This window comes from Anser anser, assembly GCF_964211835.1.
Source record: "Anser anser genome assembly, chromosome: 4".
In the NCBI taxonomy this organism is placed as follows: Eukaryota; Metazoa; Chordata; class Aves; order Anseriformes; family Anatidae; genus Anser; species Anser anser.
The window spans coordinates 55,769,350-55,794,146 of NC_139724.1; the positions used below are offsets into that span (position 1 = coordinate 55,769,350).

Consider the following 24,797-nt stretch of genomic DNA (forward strand, 5'->3'; position numbering starts at 1 on the left):
TATATACTGTATGCTTCACTGAGGTTTCATTTTGAGGCCTCATTAAGAAGACCATAAGAGTAAATCTGTATTTACTCATGGCAGTTTTGATTCCAACCTGTGATATTTAACTATCGCCTAAAATCTATATTAAAAGATTTTAAGCTGTGATAAGGGACATCAGGCTTTTCAAATCTTTAGAGGCTTATGACAGCTAACTGAGGAGGCTAAGCCTAAGTGTAGTTGAAAAGGAGAGGAAATCAATATAAACTGTGGAGAAGCATTAATATCATCAAAGCAGTTTCTGCACTACTAGTCACTGTTTCTCAGATTCTGATACTTATTTATATCTCAATTTTTTATTAACATGGAAACAAGTTTTTCCCACCTGATAGAGAAATTAGCCTTCCTTTTTAACTAGAAAGGCTGAACTCTGTACCTACAGTTAAGGGGAGTGTGGGTGGGAAGTTGATTGCTTTATCTGAAACGATTCTGGTTATTGGCTTTTAATCTCTCTGGAATAATTTGGCTGTTTGAAGGGAATCAAATGCCATGGGGCTAGAATGAAAGAAAAGTTTAAATCATGTTAAATTGCTAAGGGACTTCTGAGGTCTTTCAGAAATGTCTTAGTGTAATAGTCACAAACTTTGTGGTAGCTTCCCCAAAGTAAACCTAAAGAGCTATTGCAAATAGCAAGGGTGGATTCAAGGAAGAATGTAAGGTCGTGTTTTGGAACTCCTATCAGAAACACAGTGCTTAAAGGTCAACAGTCTTCTATGTGTGGACAGTAGGACAAAAGTAGGGTCACATATATAGATGGACCTTTTAAAAATCTGAAGTAGGATAGTAAGAAAGGTGGATGTTTAAAAAAAGTGTACATGAATAAATGTGCATATGCATGTATACATGAAGTATATTTTTCTTGCAGCATCATCTTGTATCTCCTACCATTACTGTCTTATACATACATATGTGCATGCACACTCTCCCCTCCTGCAAGGCCAAGATCTAACAGCCAAAGACGACAAAAAAAGCCTAGGGGTCATGATCTCAGTGGAAGAAAACTGATGGGCACTGAGAATACTGTTGAAGTAGCAATTTGCAAAAGTGGGCTACTCCCAATATATACCAGTACTATTTCTGTACTGAAGAGTTCTATACTTCTGTACCTTCTAAATGTGCTACATATATATATATATCTGTACGCACACATGTATGTGAGTACATGTGTATGTATATATGTATATAAAATTATACATTCTCCTGAAATCAGGGCAGCAATTTTCCTTTTTTCATGCTGTTTCTGTTATTCCCTTAATCCTCCAGCAAAAAACTGAGACAAAAACATGTTCTGATATTTCTAATGAGAAAATAATGTAGTTAGCTTGTAAAATAAAACTTAGGAGTTATTTCTGTCTGTTGAGGAAGGGTAAACTTGTGCTGTTTTTTCTTTTTTTTTAATCAACTTATATATTGTGGAAATCTTACCTTCATAGAAATGAATGTAGCTGCTAAAGAAGTAAATGCAGATCTAAATCTTCTGTGTTCAGATGAATTTAGACTTGACCATTTTAGCAAACAAGCATGCAATCCCAAGTTTCCTCCTGCAAAAGTGAGTGGAAGGAGGAAAAGAGAAAAGAATAAATATTATTCTTTACAGGAAGAAGAGTGGTTCTGTAGAGAGGGCCTCTTCTTTGACTGAGGGCCACAAAAGTCAGAGCCTGTTTATAGATGTAAGGATTTCGTAAAGATGCCTAGGTTTTCATAGATTCTGTGCCTTTCAGACAAGGATGATAATGGCAACAGGACTTGTATGTTATAATCATTCCTCCTTCAGGAAGAAACAACAGTTTATCGGAAAGCCAATACTTACTCCATAGTTAACTACTTTCCCCATTAGTATTTTTAGCCTACTGTGCTGTTTAGTGAATACTTTTAATCTATTATATCTGTAAATAATTTGTGTTTTTTCTTGTAAAAAGCTCAAACTGTCACCTGTTTTTTTTCAATCTCTATTCAAGGGCATCGAGGTAGTATAAATACAGGCATTTAAGATGTATGTGTATTTTTAAAAAGAAGCTTTCTCTGCATATTTTTGAATCTTCTTAAGCTGTTCTTCGTTTGTCAGAAAGTCTAACACAGAGCTTAATCTATCTGGAACAATGGGCTCTCAGTCTATAGGAGTAAAACAATTCGTATTCCAAAAAGATACTGCTTGGTCTTGCTGCTAGCACACTTTGTATAGTGCTTGAATGGCCCTATTGTCCTCTTGTGCACTCAAAATGAATGAATTTATCTTTCAAAGTGGAGCGTTTCTTTCTTCCCTATACCAATTCCCACTTCTGTTTCTGAAGGAGAGAACAAGACTGCACTCTTGAAAGCACAGAAATCTGAACCATGAAAATGAGATTCCAGTGTACCTGTCACTCACCAAGCCTGGTTTGTGCCAAGTGTACAGTTACCATAAAGAGTTTGTTTGGACCATTACAGAAATAGCTTCACTCTAATGTACCGATGAAATTGGTTAATTTACCTCCACCTTCTGTTCTGAAAATAGCATTCCTCGCTTCTAATTTCTTAGAACTTTTGGGCATTCCTCATGCTGAAAGTCAGTACTGTAAGCTCTTACACACTTGCTGCATTTAAAACATGAGGATAGTTACTATCTTTTCAGTGGGATTGTTGCTTGCCTGGGTATGTGTGCGGATTTGGGGAGGGTTGGTGTTCCATCTTTGGGACTTGCTGTATTGCGTTTCTAAGAGCTTGTGTAGCTCTGCACTGTTGGGTTCAAGTACAGCGGAGTTTGGTGGCTGGATAGCGGCTGTAATTACAGCATATGTAAGCGAGCGTGATCTGAGGTCTGCAGGGTGCTTCCTTTCAGCTCCAAGGACACCAGTTGGGCCAGCTGAGCAAAGGAGAGGAGCGGGCTGGCTGACTGGATGTGGTCCCCTGCACCCTACCAGGCGGGCTGGGATGAGTGGGCAGCAGCAGCGGCTGTTGCAGCAAGCAGAAGGGGATACTTCTACCCCCCCCCCCACCTCTGGCTCTTCAATTTGGGAAGGGGTATCCTGTCCCTTGCTGTTTTGTGTAGGACCTTGAAAATAGCTTAAAAAAGAAGAGAGTGAAGGAAATGTGGGATAGAGATTTTCAAGGTGGAAAAGCATGAAATAGGTAGATAAATCAAATTTAGCTCTTTAACAGTGTAATGAAATTCATAGTTATCAGATATAAATATTAAACACTTTTTTTTTGTACAACTGGTATTTGGGAAATTTATAAAGTATAATGCTGTAGAGGCTTTAAAGCATGCATTTGTTTAAATTCCTTGAGGATGTGGCTGTCAATGGCTATTAAGTGTGATGGCTTGACTGCAACTACTTGTTCATAGGCTTTCTGAGCTGGAAGTCCCTAGATTGCTGGGAGCTTATTTGGGAAGATGAGGATGTACCTTCTCTTATTTATATTCTTCTTATGACAGTTGCCAGTAGCAAGTGCTTAAAGGGAAGCTGCTATAGGTGAACTTTTGATCTGGCTCAATGTGGTAGTTCTTATTTCAGTCATCTTCTCTTCATTACTCTTTTTTGCCTTCAGTGACCTATTCTGGACCTAAGAGTATATTAAACTCCTATTAATCATGTTTTTTGGCAGCCATTCAGCATTTATTTAATGAAGAACTTGTTGCACTGTTCTTAAGGTACAAGTATAGTCTGGTTACCTGCCCTTTAAAAATCTGGACTTTTTAAGGCCAATTATAGACAAATAATTGAAACCTGTATCCAGTTTACATCTCAGAAGCACAAACTGTTTAATTCTAGGAAGTTAAAGGTGGTTGTTTTTTTTTTCATTCTGTGTTTCTCATTTGACTTAAGATGCTGCTAATGGAAGTGAAAAAAAAAGTATTTTTCTATCCTCAATTTTGTTAGCTTATTTTTCATGCTTCTCTCTTTCTCACTGGTAATGTCTGACTTTAAGAATGTTTCATTGCTGCAGAGCATGCTGTCAGGTTCATTCTCAAAAAGAAATTATTCTGTCCACTCTTTTCCAGTAGAACTGAACTTTGAGGATGAATTAGGGATTGTAGGCTTCACAGAGCTCTCTGCTCTCTTCCAAAGTAGATGTGACAATAACAAAACTGTTGATTCAAAGGAAAATTTGAGGAGGAGGGGCTGAAGACGTGGGAGGAGAATAAAAATGTGTATGTTACAGGATCCGAGGGTAGAGGAAAGGTTAGAAATGTTTTAAAACTGATTATATGAGGAATGGTTAATCCAGAGTACTTGTTGAAAAGTTATGATTTTAAATCTTTATGCTGAAGTGTGTAGGCTTGTTTGTATATTCTGTTAGATATAGCCTTATCTATCATGGCTAAAGATATTTTTTTCTCGTTCCTGAAATGGTTGAATGAATTGAAAAGAGTTTTGTGAAGTGTCCTCTCTATGTGAGCTTTAATGCTGTTATAAACTTTGAAAATCTCACGATTGTCAATGGTGCAGGCTTAAATATATATGTACTAGAAAAACAGCCACCTCATCACAGGCAGATATCTCTGCCAAAGCCTTTTCCTGTAGTGCTCTCATATTTTTATCAGCCCACGCCAAGCTACTTGTAATGTGAGGAGTGAAATAGTGAGCATCCTGCAGATGGTAAGATATGTGGATTTGGCTCTTTTGCTTGGGTGACGGAGTTTCTGGTTTTGTTCCTGATGCAGTTAATGTTTCCAAGAATTATGGTAATAGTCCAAGAAATCACAGAAGGGTTGAGGTTGGAAGGGACTTCCAGAGGTCCCCTCCATACCACTCCGCTCTTGCAGGGCCACACTGGGCCCTTTGAGGTTTCCTAGGGCCATGTTCAGGCAGCCTTTGAAGATCTTCAGGGATCTTCAAGGAGGGAGATCCCTCGACCTCTTTGGGCTACCTGTACCAGCACTCCATCATCCACACAGTAAAGAAGTGCTTCCTGATGTTCAAAGGGAACCTCCTGTGGGGTGTGTTTGTACCCATTGCTTCTTGTCCTGTCAAACGTGAATTAAATTTGTGGAGGTGACTACCATTAGATGAATATGTAAATTAGAGTCTGAAGGAAACACCAGTGGTGGTCAGAATATGTGTGTCATCAGAAATGTGTGTCTCTCCGTGGTTCCAAATTGTGTCCATTTGAGACAGGCTTCCAGGGGGTCAATGAACATTTCCCAACCATGTTAACCTATGATTGGTTTTATTAAGTACAGTGTTTCATGGGGGGGGGATTTTTCTTGGTTTAAGAGAAAATACTTAGCATCTCTAATAGCTGAACCACAAATAACTCCTTGTCTATTTCAGTTGTTTTATGGGACTTTGTTTCTAAGACACGTTTCAGAAGTTTAGTTCATGTAATATATCAGAAGCATGAACAACCAAACAGTTAAGGAATTTTGTTTTCTTTAACTAGTTTGTCTAAAGGCAGGAAAAACTGCTGTCAGTGAGAAGGATTTGGACGGATAAACATTATTTAGTCACTAAAGTATGATACAAGCTAGATACTTCTTTTCTGATTCTGCAAAATTCTGTTTTAGTGCAATCTGTTATTTAACATTTTTCCATTATTAATAGTTTCTTCTCTCACCAGCAATCATGTAAGATCATTCTAGCAATTAGAAAGGTAGTGTTTGGACATAATTTAGTATAGGTTTATTTATCCCTTAATGAATTAGAAAGAGCTTGCATGTTGTAGCCAAAATGCGTATTACAGATCTTGGATTTTGCTGATTTAAATGTTCTGTACGTGCTTGATTATTGAATTATAACTCCTTGAACTTTTATTGTCTTTTCCTTAGGATTTCAAGACAGGATTTGGTATCACTTTAATCCCTATGAATGTGGCAAATGTAAAACAAGTGGATCGGACTGCAAAGCAATCTTTTGAAATAATTACTCCTTATAAAAGCTTCAGGTGAGAACTTTAATATTTACAGTACAGAGTATACAAATAACTAATACACTGAAGAAATACTTGCTTCCTACAGCAGTGATTTAACCTAGTTTGGGTGAAAAGGTAACACTTATTAAGAATGCTCAGCATTTTTTAAACAACAAAGGGATTTTTTTTCCTTTGTTTAGCTGTGTGCTTCATCTGTTATCTCCCTAACTAGGCATCCTGTTCCCACAAATTCATATTTTATGTAACCGTCTTTGTTCATTCTCTGCAAGGGCAGAAGAAAACCAAACTTTGAAAACTTTGCTTCATCTTCGTAGTAAACTGCAGAAGTGAAATCATGCTGCATTCATTTAATATTAAGCATTTTATTCTAAAAGAAAAGAATTGGTTATGTGCCATCCCTTGTAAAAATCCTCAATTAAAATCAGTAGAAAGTTTGGCTGATGCTGTGACTTGTAATGATTTAAGAAAATAAAATAAAGCTATATGCTAATAGAAACCTTTTCTTGAACGTGTATTTCCTTAATGAAATCTCAGTAATACAGGAGAAGAAGTCACTTTGTTCTCCTTGACTTGCTAAATGACTGAAAAGCAAACAATTTGCTTTTATACTCAGTGGCCTAGAGTAGCCGGTAAATAAATTAGTCTCAGACAGTGATTTGAGTCTATGGCTAGTTGGTAGGTAGCTGTTTTTGACTTTCTCGAAGCCATCACCATGTTAGTGCTTGTTTATTATTATTGATATTTTCTTAAAAAAAGATCAGTTTAAATGAAAAGCAGTTTTGTCTGTTACAGTTAGGAAGTCTACTTTTACTCCTTAGTAAATCATCATATTTCCTAAAGTAATTCTATGCTGTGTTTTTTTTTTTTTTTTTTTTTTTTAAATCAGGCTTTAAGTTTGGTATGTGTTAACATAATAAATAAGTAAATGCATTGAAAGTAACTCAGGAACATAACTAAAATGTTACAAAAGCTGTATAGCTCTCGCTGGCAGTGGTTTTGTTAAAAACTGATCTCTGACTGAGGGAGTTTTCACTGACAAAAGATATATTTTCCATCTTAGAACTTGTGTGTGTGTAGTGGAAGATTTCTTTGACAGTGATTTTGGGTATAAATGTAATAAATAAGAGAGACTACAGATTCTGTTTAATTGGGCTTTAAAATAAAGATCAGTAATGCACAAAAGTCAATTGTTTCAGCTTTACAGCCGAGTCGGAAAGAGAGAAACAGGACTGGATTGAAGCGCTGCAGCAATCAATAGCAGAAACTCTCTCTGATTATGAAGTAGCTGAGAAGATTTGGTTCAATGAATCCAACAGGAGCTGTGCTGACTGTAAAGCTCCCAATCCTGACTGGGCATCCATCAATCTCTGTGTTGTCATTTGTAAGAAGTGCGCAGGTAGAGTAATTAATGGGAGGCTGTGTGGGTTCTACAAAATGTCATATTTGCATATCTGCGTATGTCCTTGAACTGGCTTTTTTTATTTTTAAAGTACTATCCTTGTGAAAGTTTCGACAAACAACAAATGAACGTAACTTCTTTAATACCAAGTATTCTGAAGTACTTCCTTGCATAAATGACAAGCCTGTACAGTGATTGGTTTCCCTCAGATGAATAATCCTTCACAATTAGTGGAAATCAAGACATACTAACACTTCTTGGGAAATGTCTGGCTTTTGTGAGGCTGCATTCCAAAGGATAACAATTGGCAATGTATAAATTAGGGGTATTAATTCTATTACCCCAGGCCATATTTTACTGACAATAGGGGATAGATAGAATTTTCAGATATTAAAAGAAAAAAAAATCTGTCATGGTTTATATTTAAATACATGCAAAAGCAGTGGATGCAGAAAGCTAGTTTATAACTCTAGGTTTTGCTTTCAGAACAAACCCTTTTGAAAGTATTCTACATCAGAGCCTTTGTTTATTATTTGCTATTAAATATGTACAATTCTCACGGCAGCATTATAACCTAAAAAGGACTAGATTTCTGTGCCAAGTGCAATCCACCTCCCTTCCTTCTTTCTCATTTTTTTGGTTGTTTTTTTTGGTTGTTTTCTTTTTGTGCTTTTATATTTAAATGTCAAGCCTAGTACATATTAGCCTTTTTTTAAAAAATAACAATTAGAATAAATCTGTCTTCATTAAATATTTTTGTTAGCTCATCAGAAGAGAAACTTGGTTTAAGTGCTTTAGTGAAGTTAGTTAAGTAAAAATACTCTTGGATTTTTAGGACAGCACAGATCTTTAGGACCAAGAGACTCAAAAGTCCGGAGTCTAAAAATGGATGCCAGCATTTGGAGCAATGAACTTATTGAGGTATGTTGAGATATTGCAACTCTGTTCCATCGTGAAAGGTACTTAATGAATAAGAGTTCTTTCCTCTACTTATGAGAAGTCTTAACATTTAGCTGCTAAAAAATATGCCTCTGTTATAGTAAACCTTAAGGTTTCTGTGAGGTAGCTGTACCTTTGTGTTGTTCAAAATATTCATTGTCTTTAAGAACAATGTGCACCAAGCATTTCTCCAAACACCTGTTTTTTTGGGAAAAAAATGGAAATGCTTCTGGACAGCAGTCGTGATGGGCAGTATTGGTTGCGGGGAAAGGAAGGGAAACAAAACTCCTCACTACCAGGTTAGGTGCTTGGCGTGTTTAAAAGTGGTGCTGATAGGGAAGGTTGAGTCGTCAGTGTTTTTTTTAAAACAAGTGCTAGTATTCTCTAACCTTCTACTGCTATTTTCTTGTGTTTATTTGAAGTCTTGTAACTGGTTAGCTTTGTAAAGCTTAGTAGCTATTGCTGAAAATCATGACTACAGGCTTTAACTGTGGTCATCTATAAATTAATAATATTGACTGAGTAAGGTTTCTTTTCCTGCAGGCAATTTTGTCTTTTTAAAGCTTTTTTTCTCCACTTTTAGCAACTGAAAATTATTTAGGGGTTAGCTTGATATCCTTCGTGATATTTTGTTTTTCCTCTTGCACTTCATCCAGCTCTTTATCATCGTTGGAAATAAGAGGGCAAACAGCTTTTGGGCAGGAAATCTTCCTCCAGATGAAGAGCTGCACATGGATGCCCCAGCAGAAAAAAGGATTGCATTCATTACACAAAAATACAAAGAGGGAAAATTCAGAAAAGCACCTTTTCCCTACAAAACCAAGGAACAATTGAATAAGGTAATACTATAGAACGGGTAAGCCCTTGCCATACCTTTTGTATTGAATTGTATTTGTGTGCATTTTGGTCATCTTGTTAAACTGGTGAGAAACAAATTGAAAATCCTGAGTGACTGGTTTCACAGCTCTGAATAAAGCCTTTAAGGAAGCCTTTGCAGGAGTCAATCCATGATTTCTTAGTTCTAGATTTTCCAATTTGTTTGTAGAAGGTTATGGCACCTATATGGTGCCTATAATAAATACTCCAGAGCTATCAATAAATACAGATCTTTGTTTTCAAATGCACACTCTAGAGATGAAAATTCTCACTTGTCTTTTTTATATTCCCTCTCACTATGTTTTTGATATATGTCTAACATCGAACATTCCAGTACATTAGGCGATTGCGTTATCGGCAGTGAAAAGTAGCTCATGCACGCTTTCATAGTAACTTGCAGTTGACTGGAAATGAAACAAGCTAGAATAAATGAAATGATGAAAACTGTGAGTTCTAATGTTTCCTTTTGCACAAATAACAGAAACAAATTGTCTACAGTTATAAAGTAGAAAACGCTAATTATAATTGCTAATTATAATTATCAAATTCTGCATAGCTTTGATGTCTATTTGACATCATTTAACAGACTTATACTGTCTGTTGATTTCAGAGTCATGACTTTTTAGGGTTTTTGAATATAGAGGGGTTTAAATGCATATATTTTACAAAGCTAGTGTATTCAATTGCTTATTAGTGAAATTGTCTCAAAGGATATGCAGAGATTATGGGGGGGTGGTAACATTTAAGTTATTGTGCTTTGAAGTAGTAAGTTTCAGTTTTTTGGTTTTTTTTTACAAAAAATGGAAGTGTTCTTCACTTGTTCTTCTTCTATGTTAGAGATTGCATGTGAGTTATACACATGAGAAGTAAAAACAAAGGCATTTAAAAATACCGTCTCTTTTAAAATACTTCTAACCAAAGTATAGAACCATCTTTATACTTCGAATTTGGGTTTTCTACATTCCAGTAGGATTTTCTGATCCTGTTGGAATCAGGACACATTTTTAGGCTTTATGGAGAGCTATTTGCAAAATAAAACACTTTATTTTTTTTAATTTTATTGGTAACAGTTAACTTTATACTGTAACTGCTGACTATAGGAAATGCAATAGTCCTTTGTGGTTTACGAGCTTGATTTTTCTGAACTCTTCTGGTGCAGATGAGTCTGTCAACTAATGATTTAACTACTGGGAAATAATATCAGATGTAATGATCAAATTCTCTATAGAGACGTGATATTATCATGTAATAAGTGGTCATTGCCAAATAATTATAAAACTTCTACTGAACTATCTGCCTTATAGGTTTTTGTGTACTGGATGCACCTGTGTTTATTAGAGCAGCTGAATTCTAGAGAAGTACTTTTCTTGTGTTGAGCAACCTCTGCCTTAATCATTTCAGAAAAACTCATTCATTAACTAAATAACTTCAAATTATCAAATAGATTGCTGTAATTACATAGGTACTTCTAATTTTAAGGTTTTGGAACAACATTTTGGAAAAAATGATATAAATTTGTCTTCATGCATAGGAAGATGAAAGGGACCTGAATTTCTAGAATGTGTTGAGATCTTCAAATCTCAAGGAAAATTATCAAGTATAAAGGTACCCTAAACAGTAGTTGCCTTACTGCCTGTGAACATGACTTTGAAAAACTACCTATGAATTTCAGGCTGTTTCCTAATAACAGAGTTAAAGTATTAAATCTTGTCTCTTTGGTTGAACTTCTGAGGTCTGGAATAATTAATTTTTTCTTCAGTAGTTTGGTGTGTGAAGAGTAATGAAGGAGGGATTTTTCATGTAGATACACAAGTGCAGGGACAGCTTATTGTTTTAATTAATGTTAACATGCAGATGCGAAACGTGGCAGCAAAATCTTGCAGGGTTTGGGTTGGTGATTTTTTTTTCCTTGTTGTTCCTTTTTCATAGTTTCAGACCGTAATTCATGATTCCTGCTGCTTCCCAGTGGTTATGGCCTTTGAAAATGTAGGGGAACTATATCAGAGGTGAAAGGATTTGCATCTATATTACAAGCACTTGCTACCAACAACTTTCTAATTTAAACAGACTTCTTATTTTCCCTCTTCATAAGGCGCTGTGTGCTGCTGTAGTTAAACAAGATGTTCTAGAAACTCTGATGCTGCTGTTCAGTGGAGCTGATGTGATGTGCGCTACTGGCGATCCCGTTTACAGTACTCCATACTTATTAGCCAAGAAAGCTGGACAAAGACTGCAAATGGAATTCCTATACCATAATAAGTTCTCAGGTAGGATATACCCTCTTCGTTTTGATCTTCTAATTTCATATTGAGTGAAAGGGAAGGAAAGAATTCAGAAAAAAAATGGCATTGAGTTGAACAATGGAAGGGAGTTGTGGCATTAACTGTATTTTATCAGACACTGTGTAGTTGTGCAAGTTACTTGCATTTTACTTGGACTTCAAGTTCATTTCTTCAAAAAATAATAAAAAAGCCTGTGATGACTCATACCCTCATAACATTGTTTTGTAACACAGAAGAAAAGCATCATCTGCTTTGCCTTTATTGTCAGGCTTTTACCAGAAAAATGAGTGCATACAGTTAATCATGTATCTAAAGTATTTCTCAGGGGCTTTGCTTTCTGGTTACAAATTATTTAAATTGATATCTACCTTGACTATATAAAATAGGTTTGTACTGTACCTATCTGTTGTCACAAGTTCTCCTCCTAAAATAAAACTCTCCTCTTCAACCAATCTCAGCAAACTACCCTTTTTCAGATCATAACTGTGCATCATGGACTTTGGCCCTGAAAGTCAACTGGCCTGGTCTCAATTTATCACTGTTTTCAGGCACTTGAAAACAGAAAGTTATTCTTAATTATATATATATTATTATTATTATATTAGTTATTCTCTCTCTATATATATATAGTATACGTATTTATAAAATTATAGAGTATGGATGTGTCTGAGCTTCCCTTTTAAAAGGGCTCTCTGGCATCTGAAGCAGTCTGGGAATGAAAGTTCACACACTGATTTACACTGGAAGAAATTAGCTATGCTAATCCAGCCAGCATTGTGGGCACACTTTACGTTGTCTCATGCAACTCAGCAAAGTAACACTTGATAGGCCAAACACAATTTTTTTTTAGTCGGAAACTCTGAAATGATCTAGAGCTTCCCAGAGCAGATGCAGTGCCTTAAGTTTTGCCTAAGCACTTCTTTGTCACAAGTGACAGGCATCAGATCCTGGGATGTTGAGCTCAATCACTGTGCAGACAAGCAGCTGTGGTGGTTTTGTGTTGTTTGGTTTATTTTGCTAGTTATGCTGTGAAATAGTCCTAAGGCTATAGAAGGAAGTTTGCTTGTCTTGGCTCTGTCTTTTCTACTTGCAGCCTTCCAGCCAAGGCAGTACTGTTGTGTGTTGAAGCTGGTGTTTGTTCCGCCTTTTCAGAGAAAGTAGGGGGTCATGGCAGGTTCACAGTGATCCTCTGAAATCCTTCTGCTGCCAGAGTTTGTGGTAAACTTCTAGATAAGCCCTGAAGAGAAACACTTTCCTTCCATTTAAGTATGTTATAATAAGGGATGAAAATAAAAGCATAGTACACTAGAAAGACGCATTTAGGATATGTTGGCAAGCAGTGGTAGAAAATGGCAATGTAGTAACCAATGTAAAACAGAGTTTTTTGGTGAACATGTAAGAATTTTAATTATAAAAATAGATCAATAATATGTATTTGTGTTGTAGGAAAGATTTTAGAGAGCAGCTGTGTATCTGTAGATACTGCAGATGCAGTAAGGAGGATGTGGGGAAGCAGTTATACCTTACAGTAGAGGAAGTTTTGTAAGTTACTTACTCCTTTGTCTTTTAATAGATTTCCCAGGCTATGATATCTGTCTTGAAAGTGGCTTCTCTGAAGATTCTTCACATTCCACCTTTCTTTGTGAATTTTTGTACAAAGTTTCTTCTAATACTACCAAGCTTCTTACAGAGAAGAAATTAAAAGAAGGTATTTCAGTTTTACTTCATACATTTGAATAATACATGAATATGTATGGTATGGATGAATTTCATTCTTTTTAACTTCTTACATTACTTTTAAAAAGATAAATTGTCTCTCTTGATTCTGTAGACCTCTTTCAGATGAAGAAAATCCTGATTGTCTTGATCTCTGTATTCAGTGGTTGACAGAAGGAAATTAAACTACTTATTATTCAGTTAACAAAAATGATTGATAAATAAAAACATATACAAATAATTCTCATTTTAATTATAATTAGGTGGATGCTGCTAGCTGCCAAAAAGTAGCTTCCATTTGAAATCATTATATTCCTGAAATCATTTTAAAATAACATCACTGGCTTCTCAGTAAGAGTCCAAATTGATAACGCCTGAGATATTGTTCAAGCTTGCAAATGTATTTAAAACGGACACGTCTAACAATTTTACAACAAATTAAGCGTTGTGTGGTAAAAATGTTTGTATTATCACAGTAGAAATCATCAACAATCATTCTACTAGGATTTTTAAGAGAGAGGTTGTCAGATAAATTTCTTATTTTTCTTTCTCTATTCCTGTATTTGCTTCTATTTAAACAAACAAGGTGGACTTTTAAAATATGAGCTGGTTTGTGGTTAAATTGATTGCTAAGAAAATCTTGATACAGCATCCTGTGTCATTATAAACTTTTTTTTATATGATGATGTTTATATTCTGCTGGTATATGTCTTTAAGATCCTTAGTAGAGATCGAAGCGTGCACATAACGCCCATTTAAATACACTTTTAAGGTATCTGTATGTGATTGTGGATCCTAACAGTCAAAAACGTTGGGTGATCATCAGAAATAATTCCCAATTCTGCATTTCGCAGCAATGATGCAGCTGTTAACAAAGACCTGGGCAGAGCCCTGGACTGCTGCTGGACAGAACTTTCTTGTCGATTGTTCTGAAACTGTTCTGAGCTTACTCAGGAAAGAAAGGAATAACCACAAAACTCTTGCTATAAGTGCAGACCTTGTATTCTGTGATATATATATATATATATCACACACAATGTATTTATATATATATATATATATATATATACACGTATATATAAATTATTTTAAAATGTGTTTATAAAAACCCAAAACCCTGCTGAGGGAAGTAGAGAGCAGATACATCTTCTAATTCTGTTTTATTAGAAATGCAGTTTAAATTTGTAAGTAGATATAGATTGAAGAGTTAACTATAAATGCTCACAGAATGTCTTCTGCTGTACTTTCTGGGAAGATGCAGTGGGCGTACATAAGTGCTTTACAGGTGTATAGGAAGATGTGTTTACTTGTCCTAAACCATTTGCAGTTTTTTTAGACAGATCAGGAAGGAAAATGTAATAATGACATCCTTTAGTATAGTTAAAAAAAAAGTTCAATTTTGAATTAGAATCTGTTCTTACCTGAGGACTGTGTCTAGTGTGCCATGTGTAAGAAGTAAAAAACAAAAGGTTTTTTATTACAGTTTAAAATATGTAACCTTTTTTCTTCCTATATTGATTTTTTTTCCTACATGAAGAACTGTTTTCTACCTTATTATTTCATGTTAGTGAGATATTATATGGGGATACGCACATTGCAGATAGTTGGGAATTGATTGTATCGTATATGCATCTACAAAATATTTTATTTAATAATGTAATATCATTTTTATGTATGAAATAAATATTTTTTTCCTTCTTACTGTCTTCATCAAATAATTTGATGGTTACTATACTAATGTGTGGGAGATACAGTTTCAGTTCCCTCCTTGGCCTGTAAAGATTCAAGTAAGAAGGTCACATTACCCCAAAAAAGTGATCTACCTCTTCAGTGCTAGAGAAAAGAAAGGAGCCCTTTGGGTGAAGTAGTTGGGACTTGCTGCTGAGTTCTCATTGAACCAGAGAGGGAGCACTGGTACCTAACAGGGGATTAGAGCACTTGTAAACTTTTGGGTCCCGCCCCCAAATTATATTGGATTTTTGTTATACTGATTTTTATTTTTTATTGACGTTTATGGAAAGAGCTTTGAGCCAGAATCCAGTTCATCTCTCTAACCACTAAGCTAGTGTTTACGTTCTTCCTTGGTGTTACAAATTTCTTCTGAGGCGCTTGCCAGCCTTGCCTTTAGTGCCAAGGGCTGAAAATTTAAGTGCTGTGTTTGCAGTCACAGAAAACCGGTATCCCTTTGTGGGGTATCATTCAGTGCTGTGAATTGAGTCTGGGTTTTATAACAGCCAGGTACAGCATCTGGAAACACAGTATAGTTTTTTACTATGTGGGTTTCAGTGCAGGAGAGAGTAAACCAACTTTTTGTATACTTGTTATAGCACCATCCATGGTTTCAGCAGGGGTGCATAACTTTTGGGGAAAGTTATTGTTAGCTAACAGCTGTTGATGATCAGCAGGAAGAGAGCTCAAATGTTGTTGCTATTCCAAGGCAATACATCAAAAAAATAAAGGTTAGTAATTTGGCCTGAGTTCGATTTTTCTGCTTCTGTTTTTAATGTAAAAGTTTGTACTGAGCCCTATTAAAAACCATAGTGTTCCAAAATTGTCCTTGAGAGTTGAACAGTTTATTCAATATTGAAGCAGTGAGCTATTTTGTAGAATGGGCATACTTTAGGGAAGGGAATGAGGGAAGGAAGCCTGGGGGTCAAAAAATCCTGAACAATCAAACCCAGTTTTATGCTCAGCTCCTGTAAACCTATACATCAAGTACTCAAACTTACGTATACTTTAGTATTTAAAGTGTGTATTTACAATATAGATAAAAAGCATGATATTCAATAAATACTAATAAAATAGTGCCCAAAACATGTATGACTCAGCGAATAACAGATAAACTAATTTGATGAAATATCAGACAACATATAAAGTAAGTATTGGCCAATTAGAACTGTATCTTGTTTTTTTTATTTGTTCATGGTATTTTTTCTTTTCTATTTTACCAAATTATCACGAATACGTTATTGGAATATTTGGAGCTCTACAGAGGTTTTATGACTGTAGAAATTAGCGGTATTTTTGCTTAGGTCCTGCTTCTTTACACTGTTGAGAATAGATGCACCTCGATTTATTTTCTAAGAACAAGATGTTACCTAGAATGACTTAATATACTGAGTAGAAAAGTCATTAATATTCTATTTCATATTCTGTATTCATAGTTCAGGTTCACAAGAGGCAGTAAACACTTAGACTCAAATATGCTGAATAACACTTTTAAGTTGTTCTGCAGATTTCTTTTTTTGATACACCTTGTGTAATTTTTTTAAGAAAAGTATAAGTAGCAATTTCTGGATCCTCTGGTATACCTAGTTCAAAGTTATGTGAAGATAGAATTCGTAGGTAGGTAATTTAACCATGCTCAGCATCTGTGTTGTTACATATTGAACACGTTGTATGAATATTAGCATTCTGCAAACTGCAGTGTTGCTTAAATGAATTTACTCTTGCTAGGTACACATGAGAATAGCAACAGCAGAGATTTCCAACTCATTCTAATGTGAATGTGCCATCCTGCTATAGTTGTAGCTGCTACCTGTCTATTGTGTTTCCTTTTATTTAGCCCAGTATCTAGGCACACGTTCTGTACAATTTCACTACTGCGTGACTCTTGGACCTGCAGTAGGAGAGAATGGAGCTCAGCTGCTGATGTACCTTGAAAGGATTGTCTGTTCTTCAATTTGATATCTTATACTATCTTGGTAGTATATTTTGTGAAGTATTTTAACAATGTTAAATAACATAACTTCTGATAGTGTTTTCTTTTGTTATCCTTGTAATGTGCAATGGATATAAGTTTTAGCATGTATGACACTTGAAATTTTATAGTATAGTATTTCAAAATATTTTCTTAAACTACTGTATGCTAGAATTCCTATAGGCTAAATAGTATCAACACAGAATTCGAATTCCTGGCCCACTGAAGTTCGTGAGACTGAGATTTGATCATAGATGTATTCGTGTCATAATAGAACTATATATACTTTGAGGCAAATTCCATAGAAAGAGGCAATGTTTTTTTTTATTAAACCAACTGACTTTTCTATTATTTCTTTATTCACAGATTGCAACAAAAGATGGTGCACTTTAGAAAGTGGCTTTCTGAGCTACTATGAAAATGATAAAACTACAACTCCTAATGGTATGCTTGACATCAGCGAAGTTATCTGTCTTGTAGTGCACAAGTCAGACTTCTTTTTAAATAGAGGGTAGGTTCCAAAATTAATAATTCAGTAAATAAACATAGGTGTTTCAAAGATGCTGTTTTCAGTGCTTTTCATTTTGTTCTTGAATGTTGAACACGCAATTTAGAGAAAGGAGAAAAAAAAAAAAGGAAGTTTGAAGTTATATTGACTTCAAGAAATAAGTGCTAAGTAGTATTTATTTTATTTTTTATAGTGATGTAATGAAAATGTTAGGGTAATTTAAAAGGGCAGCGTAAATTAGATACGTCTGTTTCTTATTAAAACTGTAATGCATATTCTCAGTGCTTAAAAGGTTACACGATGATAAATTGAACAATTAGTGCTCATTTTTCTTTCTGGGATTGACCTATGCCTCAAGCCAAAACTTTTGCTTTGTTTATTTCTGATAATAATGTTGCAGTTCTCCACAATTCTTTCAGTTTTAGTCACAGATCTATCAGCCTTCAAAACCCATTTGTTGTTCTACAGTTGAGGACAATAATTTAACTGTTGAACACGAAGTTATTTTGAAAATAACTTTTTAGATGGTCTTGTTTTTCTTTAACTCTTGCACATTCCATTCGTATGTTTAAAAACATCACACAGATTCAGAGTTGCATCCCAATGATCAAGATCGATCAGGGCAACATGTTTGTTGAAACCAATGCTTTAATTTGTACTTGGGATCTGTCTTAAACTCCATAATAGTCTTTAAATTTGTGTATGTGTGTAAAATAAGATCTTTCTATCGTATAATACAGCAATGTTTGGAACTATAAAGCAAAAGTGTCTGCAACAAAAGCAATCTATTCAGAAAGTTTCTAGAAAGGATAATGGGAAGGAAGGACCTTAGCTACTACAGAGATAGTGTGTGCAGAGGGGAAAGATCCTGAAAAATGGTTATGCCTCAACATGCTATGAAATACAATGGAAGTGGTCATCAGTACTCTGTTGTAGCATAGCTTTGTGGTATCCAGAAAAAATAAATAAAAATACTACTTTATTTTTCCATAATGTGATCTAATGTATTTCTTGCTATATCTGCAAATGGTTCCACTTCAGGATAATACCTAAATAAAAAACTTGTTGGCAGAATACTTCACTTTTAGGGAATGACTCATCTCCTGATGTGCTTTATCTGAGATTGAGTAGTTTCATGAGAGGCTTCCCTAAGTTATTTTGTTAACTGAGATATTTTGTATACTGAAACATTCTGTCCTTAAAAGGACTATTTTACTAGTTAGAATCAAGTACTTACGTATCATTTCCAAAGTAGTCATTGCAAATGAAAGAACTGATCTATGGTCAGTTCTCCAGATTTAAACAAACATCAGTCTCCAGTATTGAAAGGGAAAAGCATGCTCCATTTGTTTGGATTTTATGGGGAAAGGTCATAGAGGAGATCATGCTAAAAATTTTGGCGCCATAACCATAATTTGTGTTAAAAATTGAGTCCAACAACTTTGCAAATTCCACCCCAGTTTCAAATGGTTCTCTTTCTCTTCTTTTAACTATACGTATTATTTGGCAGTTAAAAATGGAAAAACAGGGTCCATCCATTTTAAATAGTGGTAGTGTTGGTTTGTTTGTGTTTTTTTTTTTTAATTACGAGTTACAGCACCTTCAAATGGTAGTCATAAACATGACAGAACCAAACTCTTCTTGGTGGTGGCAGGTGGTACAAGGACTGGCAGCAGCTACATCCCAGGAGGTTCAGGCAGGATGGTAGGAAAAGCCTCTTCATTAGAAGGGTGGTGATCAAGAGAAACAGGAAAGTCTCTATCCCTGAAGTTTTTCAAGGCTTGGCTAGACAAAACCATTGCTGGTCTGATTTATGGTTAATGATAGTCCCACTTGTAGCAGAAGATTAGACCAAATGGCATCTAGTAGACCCTTTCAACCAACATTTTGTATGATTCTGTGATAACTTATTTGCAACTTCATATTCAGTGTATTGGTCTGCTTATATTAAATGTATACAGATAATTTTGAATACATCACAACAATGTACTCACTGAGATCACATGGAATTTAAAAAGCAAAAAAGTTCCCTCTGGTTTTTAATGACTATGTTAAAGCATTTTCATTAATTTCAGAGTTACTGAAAAACGTGTTATTCAGTAGCCTCTAAATGTTTTTTTGACCTGAGGAGCACTTAGATCATGTTGTGTTATAAAATAGTCTGTTACTAACTGGGTTGTACATGTAAGATTGGAGGAATTGTTTCCATTCCATAGGTATGAAATAATGTAATAGAAACTAGAGAGAAATGGAACTTGTGTGTGTCTACTATTATGAAGACTAAATACAGCTGCCTTTTTCCTTCTGCTTGCTTCAGGGACATCTTTACCTTTGAAATCTATTTAATGTCAGAACGTGTTTTTCTGTTTGGAGCTGAAACTGCATATTCACAAAGAAAATGGACTTGGGCGATAGCTAAGGTAATACTGATAATTATCTTTTCTAGGCCAGGAAGGCCAGGAGCTTTTGCACAAAGAATAAAATTTCATTGTTAGCTTAAAATCCTCTGAGAAGCCATTCTTGATGAACACTGGTCTATCTTGTGTGTGATGGTTTCTTGTGCAGCAGGAAGAAGTAACTTCTGTGATTTAATGTTTGAAACAAGATAATACAGTAAAATGGAAAAAGAATTGAAACATTATAATGCTGACCTTAAGAACATCTTGAAGGTGCGCTAGTGTGGCATGTACAATATGAATTTATTTCAGTTAAGTTGTTCGTGCTTGCCATTCTGTTCTTTTGTTTGCTGAAACACAACTCATAAAGCAGTACAGTATTTGATACAGTAGCGACTGTTAACAGTTATGTTACTACTTAAGCGTAGTTTAAAAAGCAAAAATGTTTGGATAGCGGAGTGTGAATGGAAAAAAATGTGCTATACCTGATTTTATTGTTTAAAGTTAATATATATACAGTTTTACGAATGATAAACCCAACAGTCTTATTTCTTCAATGCAGCTTTCATCTTTCAAGCTTATAGGTTTGCAGTATCAATTTTTTTAGAGGAAGAGTTGTTTTTTTTTTTTTTTCCTACATCTGACTCACCCTGTTTTGTTTGGTAGCATTTTGTTCCCCCTGTGGCTGAATGCTTACTAGAGAGAGACTGTGACCTGATTGGCCAACTGTACTACAAAGATTGCCATAGCCTGGATCAGTGGAGAAAAGGCTGGTTTGCTATAGAGAAGTCGAGCCTTTACTTTCGTCTTGAAATGGAGAATGCTCAAGAAGATTCCATATATCTAAGGAGGCTGCAAGAACTAAGTAAGAATTTTGGTTAATATTTAGAATTCAGGAAATGTTCTACTGTTAAAGACATTTCTGTTACATTATAAAATCATGAACATTAGGGAGCTCACCAAACAATCCTTTGCATGAGTCAGATGCTCTCTCAACTCTCATCTAAATATGGTGTTGGTGAAGTTTGGTCTTGGATTTTTATTTTTATTTTTTCCCCTACTTAGTGGCATATGCTAGAGATTTTCATGGGTTCATAATGAATGAAGACAATTTTTGCTCCAGTTGCAGCAGTATCTTTCTTACAACAGTACAGAGTTGAATAGTAATGTATGACCTTTTGGGATTGTCTCATATTTTTGACACTGCAGAACATCATCTTGAGATGATTGACAGGCCTAGTTTTAAAATACTCAAATACACTGGAAAAAATTGTAATTCTCTTGGTGCAGTATTTCACAGACTAATAGACTTCTCTTTTTTTCAGAGACTAAAAATATTTTGTTCAATATCATGACATGGAAAAAATATTTATACAAATGGTCTTCTATGACAATTTTTATATCAATATCTGTAATTGTTTTGAATACTCTTTAAGTGTATCTGCCTTAGTTCCTTTTATATTGAGCAAGGGAATGTTTCCTATGTTATATGAGAAAGTAAAAATAACCTGAGATTTTATATTAATCTAACATAGACAAGGAAGCTAATTTAGCTTTTTCTTGATGATACTCTTTGCAAATGGTGTCAAATTGTGGACTGTTTTGAAGGAACTTGCCTAAATACCATTGGGCTTCTACTGTTTATTTACTGCCACCTTACTTCTGCTATGATTAACTACATGAAGGTGATCTTTAATCAGGAATAATCTTGTGCCTTTAGCTGTCTTTTTCAACTAGTGAATGTTCTTTAAAATATTGATTCAGAATTAAAAGACAGTAAGAGAATTATTTCTGTTATTTCTTTTGGTCCTACCCTTAAAATCATATGAGCAACCAAATCAGCAACCAATCTGAGAAACAACACAAATATTTAGATTTTGGTTGAAGATCCTTTTTGTGCTTGTGTTTTTATTATTAGGCAATAGTAGTATAACAGTTGTAATTCTTGGAAAAATTATATATTGATACTCTTATCTTTTCTCTGTTTTTCTCTGATATCTGTTTTCTCCAAAATAAAGCTGCTCTTCTGTTAAGAAGGCTGACTTGTGTAACTGAAACATGCAAAATAATGAATTATCAGTGGAAATAGTCATTTATCTTCTCGATTTTTTTTGACTCATTAAATGTAAATAAGGACAGGAGCATGATAAAATTGTGTGACATACACCAGAATGTTTGTTTGAGCTTCACTGATGTTTAGGACTTTACTGTCTCGGGACTAGTTGAGATAAAATGTGGATGATCTATAAAATCTAAACATTGAAAGGATTTTTCAAGCCTTTTCCAAGTTTTGACTTAATTCATTTACCTTTTTTAGTATAGTGCATTGTGATACAGTTTCACAAGAACTGTTAGGGAAAACTACCCAGATGTATTGTCCCTATTATGTATAACATAGTTGTTTTACAGGGCACAGAAGTGGTTTTTATTTTTATTTATTTATTTTAGTAGAAATAGCATAAAATAATGTAAAGAAGGGTGGCAGTGATCTCCACAGTGTACTTGAATTTTCTCTAAGATACGTTACTGTAAATACCTGCAGCTATGAGTATGCAAATCAAAGGATTCAAAAATCCTAATTACTTTTGAGTCATGTCCTATAAAACTCATCTTAACAAGTTTTAATTTTAGTACAAGTATGTTTTCACATTAAAAAGTACCTGTTTAACCTTTATCATTTTCTGCATTGCTTTTTCCTGTAAATTTGATCGTATTGTGGTCTTTTGTGGAATATTGCTCCTATTATCAAGTAGCATTCTATATTTGAAATATTTAAGAATTCGATGCTCCTTTTGTCACTGAAGATCATTTTGAAAATGTCTGTGTACACATTTGTATATCATCTGAATGTGTGTATGCTTTGTTTTCAGCGATCAGTAGCGTGATGCAAAATGGAGAAAAAATAGATGTCCTGCTCCTTGTTGAAAAAGGAAGGTAAGCTTCCCATCTGAATAAAGCTTTGATCTACTTTTATATTGATGTCTTAAAATTCTTGCTGATCAGTCATGGAGCTTTTTCCCTTGCAGTTGCTAGAGAGAATAAATTTGAAGACTTTTTAAATGAGCGAAAGGCTTTGTGTATTAATTAAGTTTTATGCCCATGTCAGGAAGTGCTAACAAGTACTGCTTAATTAAATGCAGTTTTCCTACTGAGAAAATTATTCCCATTCAGATTAGTTTGCCAATAATGGTGTCTTCAAAAGGACCTAACTTCTTTTACCGTGTAAAGAAAGGGTACTCTGGAGCATTTGTAAAGAAGGGGTAACTCTTTGGAGAATTTATCATTTCTTAGTTTTTTTTATTGTGCTCTCAAGCTTAAATCTGTGCAGATCAGAATCAAGAGGGTATGTGTGAGTTCCCTGGTTAGTCTTATTGTAAAGCCTGATCTCACTTAGCAGTATGTTAGCCAGAAAAAACATACTTGAGAGGTAAACATGATCTGTGTCTGCCTCCAAGTAGGTCTTAGTATTCTGCTGAGATAACTCTATCAAATATTGTGATATGGTATGCTGGAACTTGAAGTGAAATGCAGTATTTCACTTCATATATGAAGTATCATATGAACCCATCATATATGGATACTAATTTAAAGCTGGAAGTTAAGTTATTGAAAATAATTCTTATTTTGTACTAGGTGTTCTTATTTCAAAGATGTATTGCAAGCATTTGTGTAGGAAATGGTGCATTGTTTACACAGTCTTCTGAACAGTTGATAATAGGGTATTAAAGGAAGATTGCTTGCCTCTCTGAGGAAACACAAAAATCAGATGCCTTTGACATCTATTTAGAATGAGAGAAACTTGTTAGAGAAACTCATTGTAAATTGTGTGTTCTGAATTTTAATTCCTCCTAAGACACTGTTTAAGTTTCAGAATTCAGTAAGGTGATGTAAATCAGAAACAAACACTTTTTCCTGGTTGATGCATCTTTTCTCTCCAAGAAGCGCTTTGAAAGATTCAGCATTGAGCTACACAAGCTAACTAGGGAACCTGAGGTGTCCTACACTCAAGGTTCAGTCCAACAGATGAATACAAACCATGTATCTGATTTCACAGATATCAGTGCTGAGCAAAACTTCAAGTTCCAAGAGATTTTATTATTTCGTTCATTGCAATATTTCTGTCAAGTGAGGATAGGTTTCCCCTGAACTCTTCTAATGGAAATTGTGATCTATTTGAAAATAATCACAACAAGGGCACTGACTGATTTATGGTGACTATGAATACGTTGAATTTTTCTTCACTGAAATCTGCCCTAAAAATATAAACATGTAACATTTGTTATCTTAACCATTAAAAGCCATATGGTATATGAGCCTTGGTATACTGATTCTTGTTTAGGATATTGTTCCAAAAGTATCCATGTGTTCATCACAGTTGCATGATATTGCATCCTCTAGTGATGAGAAATTTAATGGATGTGGGTGGGATGTGACTAAGTATCAAATCACCTTTATCTGCAGATTCATTTTTTTTATATAAAAGGAAAATCAGCAATCCTCCTCTTACCACTTCAAACCCTAGGTAAATTAGTTAATATCTCTGAGAAGAAGTCAATGTCATCTAAATAATATATCATAGTTCCTAGGTTTTTCTGGTTTTGTCTGTTATTTTATATCAGTGATTCTCTAATGCCATTTGGCATAGATAGTCTCTTCTAAGTGATAAATCTATATACTGAGCTATTGACAATTCTCACATTGATTTGTTATTCTCTTAAGCCTAGGATAAATGACAAAATCTCAAAAATCATTGTGTCAGGAATGAATATAAAACAAAATAAATAAGATGTTTTTCCAGAATTAAGAAGAATTTGAAAATGGAAGGGAAAAAAATATACAACTTTTTTCTTGCTTAAAGAAGTAAAAGTTCATGTCTTAAAATATATTGCTGCATTTTATTAAAAGAAATTATGAAAGTCCTTTGAGAACTTTCCTACTGAAGCTCATACTGTTCGTCTGTTGCTTTTGTTAGTGACTTCACTGTCTATCTTCCCATTTATTAGAAATCCTCATGCTTTTTTTTCCCAGGTATCAGTCATTAATTAGATACCATACATTGTGGATCGTACACCTTTTTCTTTGGCCA

General features: G+C 34.8%; 1 protein-coding gene across 5 annotated transcripts in view; it reads left to right on the plus strand.

Annotated features, from left to right (window-relative positions):
* ARAP2 (ArfGAP with RhoGAP domain, ankyrin repeat and PH domain 2) overlaps positions 1-24,797 on the plus strand; it is a 129,539-nt gene that overhangs the window by 50,202 nt on the left and 54,540 nt on the right. For all 5 annotated transcript variants that reach the window (XR_014583518.1, XM_083834044.1, XM_083834043.1 and 2 more), the window contains 10 exons: positions 5,792-5,907; positions 7,092-7,291; positions 8,130-8,215; positions 8,890-9,072; positions 11,202-11,376; positions 12,965-13,099; positions 17,174-17,318; positions 19,633-19,735; positions 20,378-20,576; positions 22,582-22,645. Coding sequence is in view for 4 of the 5 variants with exons in the window: in XM_083834044.1 (XP_083690170.1) it covers positions 5,792-5,907; positions 7,092-7,291; positions 8,130-8,215; positions 8,890-9,072; positions 11,202-11,376; positions 12,965-13,099; positions 17,174-17,318; positions 19,633-19,735; positions 20,378-20,576; positions 22,582-22,645 (1,406 nt within the window). In the remaining variant the exon portion in view is untranslated. The remainder of the gene's footprint in view (positions 1-5,791; positions 5,908-7,091; positions 7,292-8,129; positions 8,216-8,889; positions 9,073-11,201; positions 11,377-12,964; positions 13,100-17,173; positions 17,319-19,632; positions 19,736-20,377; positions 20,577-22,581; positions 22,646-24,797) is intronic.